The sequence below is a fragment of the Neomonachus schauinslandi genome, unplaced genomic scaffold (genome assembly GCF_002201575.2).
Source record: "Neomonachus schauinslandi unplaced genomic scaffold, ASM220157v2 HiC_scaffold_577, whole genome shotgun sequence".
Taxonomy (NCBI): domain Eukaryota; kingdom Metazoa; phylum Chordata; class Mammalia; order Carnivora; family Phocidae; genus Neomonachus; species Neomonachus schauinslandi.
Genome location: NW_025409267.1, coordinates 1 through 12,551, shown reverse-complemented (window position 1 = coordinate 12,551; position 12,551 = coordinate 1). Strand labels below are relative to the sequence as shown.

The 12,551-nt window shown below is 38.8% G+C and overlaps 1 protein-coding gene across 1 annotated transcript in view; it reads right to left on the bottom strand.

Moving 5' to 3' along the window:
• LOC123323734 (SUMO-specific isopeptidase USPL1-like) overlaps window positions 1-3,113 on the bottom strand; it is a 30,339-nt gene extending 27,226 nt beyond the window's left edge. Inside the window, exons 1-2 of the mRNA XM_044912206.1 lie at window positions 3,015-3,113; window positions 2,362-2,490 (exon numbers count right to left, since the gene is read on the bottom strand). Of these exons, the coding sequence (XP_044768141.1) occupies window positions 2,362-2,490; window positions 3,015-3,113 (228 nt within the window). The remainder of the gene's footprint in view (window positions 1-2,361; window positions 2,491-3,014) is intronic.
• Between the last annotated feature and the right edge of the window lie 9,438 nt (window positions 3,114-12,551).

The following is a 12,551-nucleotide window of genomic DNA, read 5'->3' as shown; positions in this document are numbered from 1 at the left end:
TCACTGTTCGATAGAGCCCACTGTCTGCTCCAGGGATAGCTCTCGAGCAATTCTGTGACACTTTCTCCTATTTTTCCCTCTCCACTGGATATAACCAGCATACAAACATGCTGTTATTTTTCCCAACTTAAAAATTTCCTCCTCCAGGTACCACCTCACATCTGTATTTCTCACTTCTTCCTCTCCAATTTTTTATCACTCACCCAAAATCTTCCTCTGCCCAATGTCTTTCTCGTCTTAGTTAACTGGCAACTCCACTCTTCCAATTATGCAAGCCAAAAATCTGGGAATCATCTTTGATTCCTCTCTCTCCTACTGTGTATCCCAATCTTTCAGCAAATCCTTTTTGGCTCTACTTTCAAAATATATAGATAATCCAACCATGTCTCATCACCTTAGCCACTATTTGCTCCCCATGGAATACTCAATTATAATTGTCTTTCAACTAGTGTCCCCTCTTCAGGTCTTGCCCATTACATATATTTTCAACACAGAAGCCACAATGATCTTTTTAACATGTAAATCAGATTATGTCACTCCCTGGTATGGCTCTTCATTTCAGTCACAGTAAAAGCCGAAGGCTTTACAATGGCCTCTAAGACACTACTTGGTCCAGCCTCCTCCCCATTATTTTTCTTACCCATCTTCTATTACTCTGCTTTACTTACTCAGATCCAGCTCTTCTAGTTCCTTGCAGTAGAACAAATTTGCACAGGCAACCTCTACTCTCTCAGGGCCTTGTATCTGCTACTCTCCGTGCCTGGAATGCTTGTCCATCTGATAGCCATATGGCTTGTTCTTCATCTCTTCCAGGTTTTTGCTCAAATGTCACTTTCTCAATGAAGAATTCCCTTCACCACTCTGGGTCCCCGGGCTTTATTTTTCCCCAGAGCACCTTTCATTACCTCACACACAAAAACTATAACTTACTTATTGATATTTTTTCCCCATCTAGAACATACCCACCTTTAAAAAAAAAAAGACTGTTTATTTGGCCGAGAGAGAGAGAGAGAAAGCTCACGCACAAGCAGGGGGAGTGGCAGGAAGAGGGAAAGGGAGAAGCAGGCCCCCTGCAGAGCAGAGAGCCAGAGCTGGGGCTCCATCCCAGGACCCTGGGATCATGACCTAAGCCGAAGGCAGATGCTTAACCAACTGAGCCACCCGGGCGCCCCCATAACCACCTTCTTGAGGGGTAGATATTTTTTGCTTTATTCATTGTATCCTAGCCTTTGGAACACTGCCAACGTGGTGACACTAAAAAAAAAAAAAAAAAATTACTGAATAAATGCAAAAAGAAATTTATTTCTATTTGTAGGAATGCCAGAGATTTTCTTCAAGTTATACTCAGCCAAAGTATCTATCACCAACAGTGTGATTTAGTTTAGTATTTTGCAAACTTGGATGATCATGAGACTCATTCTTAAGAGTTAAAAAATTATATAATTCTGGGTCAATTCTACTGAAATGGCATCTGGGGATGATACTCAGAAATTTTTTAAAAGTACTCCAGGTGATTCTGATGAACTGCTAGTTTACTTGGAATAAAACATATCTGAAATTAGAAGACTATATTCCAATTACAGTTTTGCAACTTTATGAAGATCTTATGTTCCTAAACCCTCTCTGATTTCTTATTCATAATGGAAATAACTACCTTGCAAAGTTTAGAGAACTAAACATGTATATGAGAGTTTCATAAATTGTCAAGTACAATAAAATGTGGAGTATTATGGAATTTAATCAGCTCCTATGTAAAAGTTGTACCACTGGGGATGCCTGGATGGCTCAGTTGATTAAGTGACTTCAGGTCAAGTCATGATCTTGGAGTCCTGAGATCTGAGCCCTGAGTAGGGCTCCCTAATCAGCAGGGAGTCTAGTTCTCCCTCTTACCCCACTCTCTTGCACGCATGTTCTCTCTCACTCTCAAATAAGTAACTAAAATTTAAAAAAAAAAAAAAAGGTTCTACCACTGGATACACTGGATATTTAGATCCTTAAGTATATAATATTTAGAGATTAATAACTTTTCCAATAAGTTCCAAAGTTTATAAATCAAAGAGATGAAAGGATAACTACTATATTCCAACAACTAACAAGGACCCCCACAAGGTTAAAAAAAACCCATCTTGAAATGTATTTTCTCCCCTCACAAGTCTAATGATAATAAAAACAAGTATCTTCATGCAATAATTCGGGAAAAATAACAGAAAATATTTAAAACTGTATACTAGGCAGATCTAGAAACTCTGATTATGTATTAAAAACGTACAGTCTAAAAAATACAAAACGAGTACAAATTTAAACACTGAAGAAAAAAGCAAAAAGCTAAAACCTTAATACTATCTAAGATTAATACTTTACCTGCAGATCCTCACACAAAAAGATAGATTCTTGAAAACTAATTCGGTAAGTCTTTAAGGCTTTTAACTTTCCCTTCTCTCTACAAGCAGGGCAATACCCATCTGACGGGACTTTAGCTGAATCATAATTCTAAAAAAGAAATAAAGTAAATTAAAATATAGACATTCCTAGACTGTATCAAATTACAAAAAGTTAAATGGAACAGTAACCCAGAAAAAAAATACAATTTTCACCTGGAAGTGTCCTGGCTAGATATTTTAAACATGGCAAATAAAAGAAATGCATATACACTTTAAATATAGCTATTATTCCAAAAAGAATGTATTACAGTTTTAAATACTAAGTTTTAAGTGTTAAAAATAGCATCAGTTTTATTTGCAAGAAAAAAAGTAATGTCAACTACCAGGGAAAATGTATGTTCCACATTTTCTGAGAATAATAAACCACAAGGTCTATGTTTTATTTCTACTTTCACATATCAATAAAACACAGAGAGGTAAATACATTAAAATAATCTTTCGCCATTGCTGTAAGATTTCCGTGGAAGATATAAATTTTTAGAAGTTAATTGGTAAATTAAAACCAAATTTAAGTCTCATAAAAAGGAGGACAAAAACCAACTTTGCACTGAGGCAAAAAATAAGTTCACTAACTTTTCCCAAATACCCCACCATGTGGAGTGAAGATATCCCTATATCAGTCCCTGGTCCAATCACTGGCAAACCATTTCCAATCTTCGGGGAATCCATCATTCCGAGTCATTGGCTAATTTATGTCACTTGAAACATGTCAATATCACTAAGGATTTTTCAATGAACCCTGGAAAAAAAAAAGTCAATAGATAATTAAATAAAAATCCTGTTTACTTTGAAAAAGAGCTATGCTATCTTATAAGATTATATACATTAAGTATATTTTGAAACTACATGTCCCAATATAAACATATTCTAAAATTGTAATCTTGAAGCGAAAACAAATTACCTATATTTACTTGTAAACCTAGCAAATTTGCTGGAAGAGGGCGGATTGGCAACAGGACCAAGTTTCAGACTCATTTGTAAGCAAATTTATTAAAACTTATAAGAGAGATAAACTATTACTTAAATAACAAATTATATTGACCAGAGTTTAAAAACCCAAGTTTTTAGGGTCTATGCATAATCTGAAACAAGTATGTCAGCATTATACTAAGAATGTATTTTAAAGACCCCAGATCTATTGTGCCATTGCTCGACAGGGACAAAAGAACCCCATACATTTCTACTGCTTTCAACCACCAAGGTCATCAAGAGAATAATGCTTTTTTTTTTTTAAATTTCCAACAATATGCTATTTTGTAATAAATGAACTGTACCAAACAAAAATATAAACATGATAATAGTACAAATTACACATGTAACAAGTTTGAGTGTAATCCCATGGAATAGAATCACATTCAGTAAAGTCAAAATTATAAGACTGGAGCTCAGTATAAGGAAAAATTAATTACTAAAAGTAGTTTAGGTATGGATTTAAAATATAAGGAAACCAGATACAAAAGACCTTAAAGCAGAGTAAATCACCACTTATGCGGTGTTGTAAAATAATTTCAAGCAAAAATCTTTCCCAAATCTAAGAATTTCTGTAACAACCACCTCCTGGGAAACCGTGGCTTACAGCTTCACTTTAAAAACCAGTTATGCTATTCTGTTCCAGATGTATAAACTTTACACATCTTTTAGGAATAATTTCAAAAATAAAAATGCTTCTAAGAAAAGTATAAGTGAATCTCAAATTCCTGAAGAAATATTGCTAAGGCAGGACTTCTGAACTACAGCACTATAGACATTTTGGACCAGACAATTCTTTGCTGTGAGGGCTGTCTTGCACATTGTAGGATGTTTAGCAGCATCCCTGACTTCTACCTACTAGGTAGTGAGTGCCATTGGCACTCCTCGGTTGTGAGAACCAAAAAAGTCTCCAGACATTGCCAAATGACCCCTGGGAAGCAAAACTGCCCCACTGAGAACCACTGCCAAAAAGATAAAAATAAGTTTGGTGCTAACTTTTACTTCTTCAGCTCCTCACAGACAACACCAATTTATTTTTGGCTGGCTCTATTTATAATATACTTACAAAAGAGAACTATACAGGAAAGAGTCAAAATGCTTATAGTTCCAGAGTGGCTAAAAGCATGGGCTTTACAACTGCACATTTGGGTTCAGAAATTTGTAACACTGGTTTGTACTAAGAATTAAATACAATACATGTAATATGCTTAGCACCTGAACGGACAGTAAATTTTAACTACTGTTCATTCGGTGCTAGTTTTATACTTCACTCTATGTAGAAAATACACTGCACATCTTGTATTATTCTGCAGTATTCTCAAAAGAAAAACTGGCACCCTATATACCTTGAATAAGATGTTTTTGATGAAAATTTCCATCTGCCTGAGGGATCTAGAAAACTTTTTTGGCCTGTTCTCGCTCTCTATTATAAAAGTAAAACGTAAGAAGCCTTCAAATCTGCTCTGATCCTGATCCCAGGAGCCAACATTTCAATGGGGAAAGCAGATAGGCTGGTGGTGGAAATTCTAAATATGCAAAACCCCATAAAAGAAAATTCATTTAAAAAAATACCAGAGGTCAGCTATCCAGGTCTTCCAAAATTAATTAACTTTGTCTTCTATACAAAACCCTGGGGTGATTCTCACAAGTTAATTTGCCCTCAATGATCATCTTCACTGTTCTCCCTACCAACATAACCTGCTCCTCTTTCTTCTATCTCACCTGTATTTTGGTATCTTCATCTTTCCAAACACACTAGAAAATTTGAGTGATCCTCGAAACTTTCACTTCCCACTTCTTCATGCAGTAAGTGCCACCAAATTCTGTGGACAGTTCTTTGGAAGCCTCAAATCCCCACCTCAAATCCCCACCTCTGTAACACTGCCGAAGTGACGCTTGTATAAAACAAGTCTGAGTCTGTCACGGCTCAGCTTAAAATCATCTATTTACACCTTACCTGAAGGTAGTACTATGACCTAAAGCTAATTGCACTTGAGACCAACCTGGTTTTCCAATCTTATCCTCCTCTACTCCACTTCACCCTCAGCACCTTTCTTCTGACGCCCTCTTTTCAGTACTTCTGTGAGTCACTGATATTCCCGGTCCCCGAATGTGAATTACTTAGCCCCATATGAACGCAGTTACAGCACAATGAATGTGTAAAGGTTGCCCTGGGAACGACGAAAGATATGCAGTTAAGCTTGTTTCACAGTCCCGTGTGCACAGGGGGGAAACCCAGAGAACGAGCTGCTCCGAGAAGAGCCTTAAACTTGAGTTTGCCCCCCAAGACCAAGCGGGCTCAGCACATAAATTGTCAAAGATAAGGCCACAGCGGACTTAAAGCCGAGGAATGAGGTCGGCTTTGGGCGCCCGGCCCTTCCTGGTACCAAACCCAGCCCTCCAGAATCAGAGACGCACAGGACCAAGACATCTCAGTTTCTAAAACCAACCTTGGAAAGCCGAGGAGGAGCAGGGTTCCGTTAACCCTCCCCATCTCCACGCTCTTCGGAAGAGCGAAAAACAACTCTGGTTTCTCTTCAGCATTTACCTCTCTGAGACAAAACGAATCAGTAACTCTATTTCTATACCTCAATGACCAACCCTCCCACCCGAGTCCAGTCCCAGCCCCTTTCCTCTCCCAGGGTAGCCCACCTTTCTGTGCGCCGACTACTCCACAGACAGTCCCTTTTCCCCAGCTCTGTCCGTCTTCCCGATTAGAGGAGCCGGTGGAAACTATTACCTGCCGCCTGCACGCCCCTTCTTCGCACCGGGTTGCTCCGAACTCCTATTCCAGGCTAGGTCCACACTACACCACGCAACGTTCAACCCACGTTCCCCTCGGCCTGCTCCTCCCCCACCGGCCTCTCCGCTAGAACAGCAGCTTCCGCTTTGAGTCCGCGGCAAAAGAGTTCCCCTTCCTGTTCGGCGCGGGGCCTGAAGGGACGTCAGCGTGGCGGGGAAGGCGAAAACGGGAGCACTTCCGGACGGCCTCTGCAGAGGCGTGGCTGTCCGCCCGGCTGTCGCAGCCGCAGTTTCAGCTGCGGCGACGGCTAGGGGCGGGGCCGGTGGCTGCCGAGCCCGGCATCTGTGAGTGGCTGGGTTTGGGGAGGCGACGTTTCTGGAAGCTGCTGGAAAGCGCTCGAGTGGCGGAGGTGACGCCGGCGGCTAGGGGGTGGGGCGTGATTAAAACTAGTGCGCGTCCGACAGCGGAGGGATTACGCTGAGGAAAGAGACTGGTGCGCACCTCGTTGCGCCCTGGCCCGCGCGAGCCCGGGTCGGAAGTCTACGCGGCGGAGAGTGACCTGGGTGGGTGGGTGGTTGGGCGAGGGAAGGGCTCCCTAGCCTGTAGAGGCGGGGGGTGCAATGGAAGCCCTCGGCCGGCGCGTTTTTGCAGCGCTGCGGCCTCCACGACGATTGTGGGTCGCGCAAGGCCCCCGTAGTCCGCTCTCCTAAAGCCTCGGTGAGAGCCGAGCAGCCACAGAGTGTGTGTTCACAAAGGGTCACCACACACGGAGCTGCCCCTCCCTGTCTCCCTAAACCCCATCTGCGAGGCCAGGGGCTTTTCTGCCAGGATTCTGGGGTGTTTCTCCTCCTTTCCTCCCTCCCAGATCTTCTAACGGTAAGGGGAGTAGCCAAAACACAGGGACTTTGCTATCCACGACCCGTTTTTACTAGTCAGCAGCCGATCTGTCCCTGCTGCGCTCATTTCAGCTGCCCTGCCTTGTTTTAAGAGAAAGGGGGAGTTCTCATGTAGTTGATAAGTTTGAGGCTCTGCTTTCGTAGGAAGGTCATGTGGTTTAAGGGACATCGTGACCGCGTGTGCTATTTCTGAATTGCATTCTGAATCTTGGGGCAGCATATTCTAGAAGTCCTTTGGTCGCTTGGTTCTATGTCCTAGAGTAATATGTAGTTTCTGACCATTTCTTTTTACAGAGTAACCACCGTTGGCATTTTGGACTGTGGGGTATTTTTAGTGGTCTCAAACTAAATAACTATATTCTGGAATAATGCTGGTAATTTTGATAGGGCGGTATAGAGGAAACAAGTCCCATATACCAAGAAATTCCTCAGTAAAAAGGCTTTTAGTTTTCTGTACTTAGGAATGCATATGGCCAAGAAATCCAATAGGCAGTTTGTTTTGTTTTTCTCCAGACAGAAAACCAGGCTGGTTAGTTTTTGTTTACCTTTTTTGTTGTACTCGATTATTAATATACTGGTATATTTGTTGTAAGATCCAACTAGTTTTTATAAGTGAATTATGAAAATATGAGAACCTAGTATTTCAGCCTTGAAATAATAGCCAAACTCAGAGTTTTTCTTGTTCACCATTGCTAGTTCAATTTTTAGGATGGAATACACTATTTTTTTTTTGTAATAAATGCTTGCTGAATTGTAAACTTCGTAAGTTGAACAAAATAATTCATTCAGTTAAAATTTTAAGATTGAAAAATCAACATCGCCAAACTGAACTATATCAATGAAACGTTGTTTGTAAAGTTGATTTACAGTCTTTTAGTGCAAATTTGATTTTTTGCCAGGAAAAAAATATGTAATAGTAACAGAAACAAAATGGATGTGGGGCTTGGGTTGTGGAAAGAAAAGAGGATTTTCGTGTATATTGTGTTTTGACTCCAGAGCTTTTCTCTCTTGTAAAAAGTAGAAAAAGTTTGGAAGACTTTATAGGATAAAAAGAATGATGATAATACAGGAGAGTCAATTAGAAGAGGTTGACTAGAAAGTCTCTTTTCATTTATATTAAAGTACCGGGCACAGGTTGAAAAAAATTGAATACATAAATGCTTTTTCTTTACCAATATATTTAGAATGAGTCTTTCTATGTACACTGCTCCCAGAAAGTGCAGTTACCTTACAGGAGAATTAAAGCAATCTTGCTGTCAGCAGTGTGGGACAGAAGTTTTATTTACCTGTTTCTAATTAAAAACTAACACAATCTAGGGGCGCCTGGGTGGCTCAGTCGTTAAGCGCCTGCCTTCGGTTCAGGTCATGATCCCAGGGTCCTGGGATCGAGCCCCGCATCGGGCTCCCTGCTCTGCCGGGAGCCTGCTTTTCCCTCTCCCACTCCCCCTGCTTGTGTTCCCTCTCTCACTGTGTGTCTGTCAAATAAATAAAATCTTTGAAAAAAAAAATAATAAAAAATAAATAAAAACGAACACAATCTAATCAAAGAGAGCTTTTATTAAATTAATGAACAGCTACGATAAGAATATAATGTACAATTAGGATTTTCTTTCTTTCATTTTTTAATTTTTTCTTCTCGTAGTGTCGGGGGTTTTGTCCTGTATTCTAGGTTGGATTTCTTAATCATAAGCCAAGTCTTTAGCCCAAACCTGGATGTAAAAGCTGTCTGCTATGATAGGTTGTTCTGATCTCATCAAAAAGATGAGAGCTAAAGTGACTAACCATATTTTTAAACAGCACTTTTGTGAGTACAGTCTATATAATCTTATTTAATTCCAACATTCAGGAGGCTTTGCAAACCAAAAAGTTAAACTTGGAGACAAAATTCATTTGGTAATATGACCTGAGCAAATGAGAAATTATATATAATTTTTATCCCATATGTTTTGCTGAAGAAATATTTATGTTTGATTATGGGGTGCTGCCCTTGGCCACTGGTATGGGAGGTGTTACATAATGGTTTTTGTACCTTGTAACATTTTTAAATATCAAGAAATTATTATAATTATTTCTTTTTTTTTATAAGGTTTATGTATTTATTTGTTAGCGAGAGAGAGAGAGAACGAGAGCTCACAAGCAGGGGAAGTGGCAGGCAGACGGAAAAGCAGGCTCCCCACTGAGCAAGGAGCCTGATGCAGGGACTCCATCCCAGGGTCCTGGGATCGTGACCTGAGTGGAAGGCAGAGGCTTAACCGGCTGAGCCACCCACGCATCCCAAGAAATTATTATTTTTAAACCACATCCAGACTCTGGGTTTTGGTTAAGGAATGTAAACTTATATTAATATTTTTGGCAGTACACTTGTGCTAGGCATTTGCATATTTAGAAAATTAAGACACTTTAGTTCTTGCCCTCAGTGAATTCAGTTGAGTAGGATAGAAAAAAGTACATTTATCATATTGTAATACGTGCAGTCACATATGTGTATGTATAGCCACATCAAGGCCATACAAGAAATTAGTAGCCTCAGGATTTGAGGTTATTTCGTACTTTAGACTCTAAGCTTTAGACGGAACATGACAGCCTAAACCTGTTTGTGTTTTGCCCATACAAAATGAGAAAACAATATGATAAAGAAGAGTCATAGAGGCATAGAGTAGATACTGGAATATGTGATTTCTAATCCTCTTTTGCTGTGTGACCTTACATGAGTCACATAATTTTCAGGGCCTTGGTTTATAGATCTAAAAAGTCAGAAGTCTGGAATAGTCACCATTCTGATATTCTACCTGCAGATATTTATCCTCAGAACTATGCCTACTTTTTGTAAATGTTTTCCATTAAGAACCTGATCCTATTCCATCTCAAACTACTTTATTGCCAATCTAAATTTTGTGTTTTCTTTTGGATTAGGTAATACATGCACATGGTTCAAAATTCAAAAGGTAAAAAAGAATATGAAATGAAAAGTTTTCGTTCTACTCCTGCCCCTTAGCCACCCAGTTCCTTGCCTAGGAAGCAACCGATGCTAACAGTTTCCTTGTGTATTTTTCCAAAAAACTTTTACATGTATATAAGCAAATAAATACTACACATATTTTATTTTTTGCCCTTTTTTACATAGATGGTACTATGTACAGTTTATGTACTTTATTTTTTTCATTTATCTTAGAAGTTCTTTGTCATTAAGTTTCCTTTTTCATTTTTATGGCAGCATAATATTCCATTGTATGATGTGTCACTTCATTAGTCCTCTCCTTCTGGACATTTAGATTTTTTCCTGGTCTTTATTAAAAGCATTATGCAATGAATAGCTTTGTACATTCCTCATCTTCCATATATGTGAATGTCTTTTCCCTAAACAGTGGCACAGCTCTATTGGAATGGTGACATAGTTGATAAAACTATGTCATTTATGTTTTTATGTCATTTAGTTACCAATAAGAAAAAATTGATGGCTCACGGTCTCAACAGTGTATTCCCAGGGTTCCATCAACTTTGACTTGTGTGCTCTCTGTGCCAGAATAGTACAGTGGTATAGTGGAGTCAATACCCTATTTGATTCTAAAGCTCACATCATCTGAGTGGCTGTTTCTTTATTTGAGCCCTAGATGAAGCAAGTAGATATATGTAGAAACCTTGTCCTAAACGAACAAATAAGTGTGTGTATGTATATATATATATATATATATATGTATATATAAATAAGTATGTAAATCTTTAAACCCTAAAATCCTGCAGCAGAGCAAGATTTTCAATGAGGCTCATAAAAATGGAGACTAATTGATGTAACAACATATTTATGTCTTTCAGCGCATGCTTACTCCTGGACTTACACGCATTGAGTACTATTTAAATTGATATTTTTCTGTTAAACTTCTTTGCCAAGCACATACAGTTGACTTTATATAAGATACAACTTTCATGTATTCCCACTTTACCAATAAGACTAAACATAAAAGTAAACAATTGACCAAATTTGCGTGACAAAGTGGCAGACCTGGGCCTAGAACCTATATCCTCTAATTTCTAATGCAGGGCTTTTTCCAGTATAGCACATGCTCACATAATTTCACATGTAGCTGTAGCAGTAGATCTGAGAATGCCCAGTGGTTAGTGCTTTCGGTTCCCCCTTCTCTGTCTAGGCTCTAGAGCAACCTAGAGTTCAGAAAGCAGCAGGGCGTTTTTCTGAAGAAAAGAACATTCTATAAGTAATTATTGAAGTAATTACACAACATGTTGATTAGCATCAGGAGGACTCCAAATCAAAAAATTAAAGCTGATCTAGAGAAACACTCTTCTTTCCTAATTGGGATACAGTTGTCATTTGGAGATGAATTTATCAGTCATAAGGACTGGAGGGAAATTAGGATTATTTGGAAACAATCTGACATTTCCCAGAGTTCATGCCATTTTTTAATTTAGCCAGGAAAATCTGTACCATCAGAAAAGGAGAAGTGATAGAAACAACTGCAAAAGAATTGATAAATAGAAGAATGGAGAATGTGCTATAGTAACTGTATTCCCCTGAAGCTGGCATTGTGGCATATGACCACCACCCCTGCTTTATGGCCTTAATTCTGGGGCTGTTCCCCTTTTCCTTGCATATTTGACTCTTACCCTTCAAGTGTCAGCCTCAGTTTCTCTTGTCAAGCTGTCCACCCTATCTGAGCGGCCCTCTACCTGCCACCATTACTCTTAATTCCTTATTATCACCCGCTGTTCGTTTTCTTCAGAGAGAGAGAGAGAGAGAGAGAGAGAGAGAGAGTGTGTGTGTGTGTGTGTGTGTGTGTGTGTGTGTGTGTGTTCTGTCCCTACTAAGTTGTGAGCTCTGTGAAGGCAAGGACTACATCTGTCTGTTTTGTTCCCTGTTACGTAGACATTCCCTAATACATATTTGTTGATCAATGAACGATCTTCATGGTTCCCAATTCATATGGATGACAAAACCTACTCTTAAAATGGAATGTTTTCAATGGTATATTTCCCCATGTTTTTATATTCAGCGGTTTTTTTGGGGAGATGTATAAGTAATTTATATGCTCATCTTACTGAGAAAAATGTTGTCAACAAGCTTTTATTGAATATGCAAAGCACTATGCTAAATGCTGGCTGAATACAAAGGTGAATAATGCATAATCCTTATTCCTAAAGAAAAGTAGAAACATTTGCAAACAAATAGTTTTTATACAAAAGAAAAGTAAAATAAATACTAAATAGAGATGTACAAGAAATAGTAGCAACAATGAAGAAAAATGGTTAATTTTAATTACAGGAAGAGCCTCACAGAGTTGAATTTTGACTTTGGTCTTAAAGATAGAAAAATAGTTGAAGTGAATAGGGATAAGTAAATGTTTAGCTTCACTTTTTAGAAAGTCTTTAAAATAGTAATATTTATTATAAAGAACTCTTATAAAACATTGTCATAAGGCAATCTTTAAAAATTTCCGTAATAAATAAAATTACTCTGGCCTTAAACATTATACTTCTAAATTGAGACTA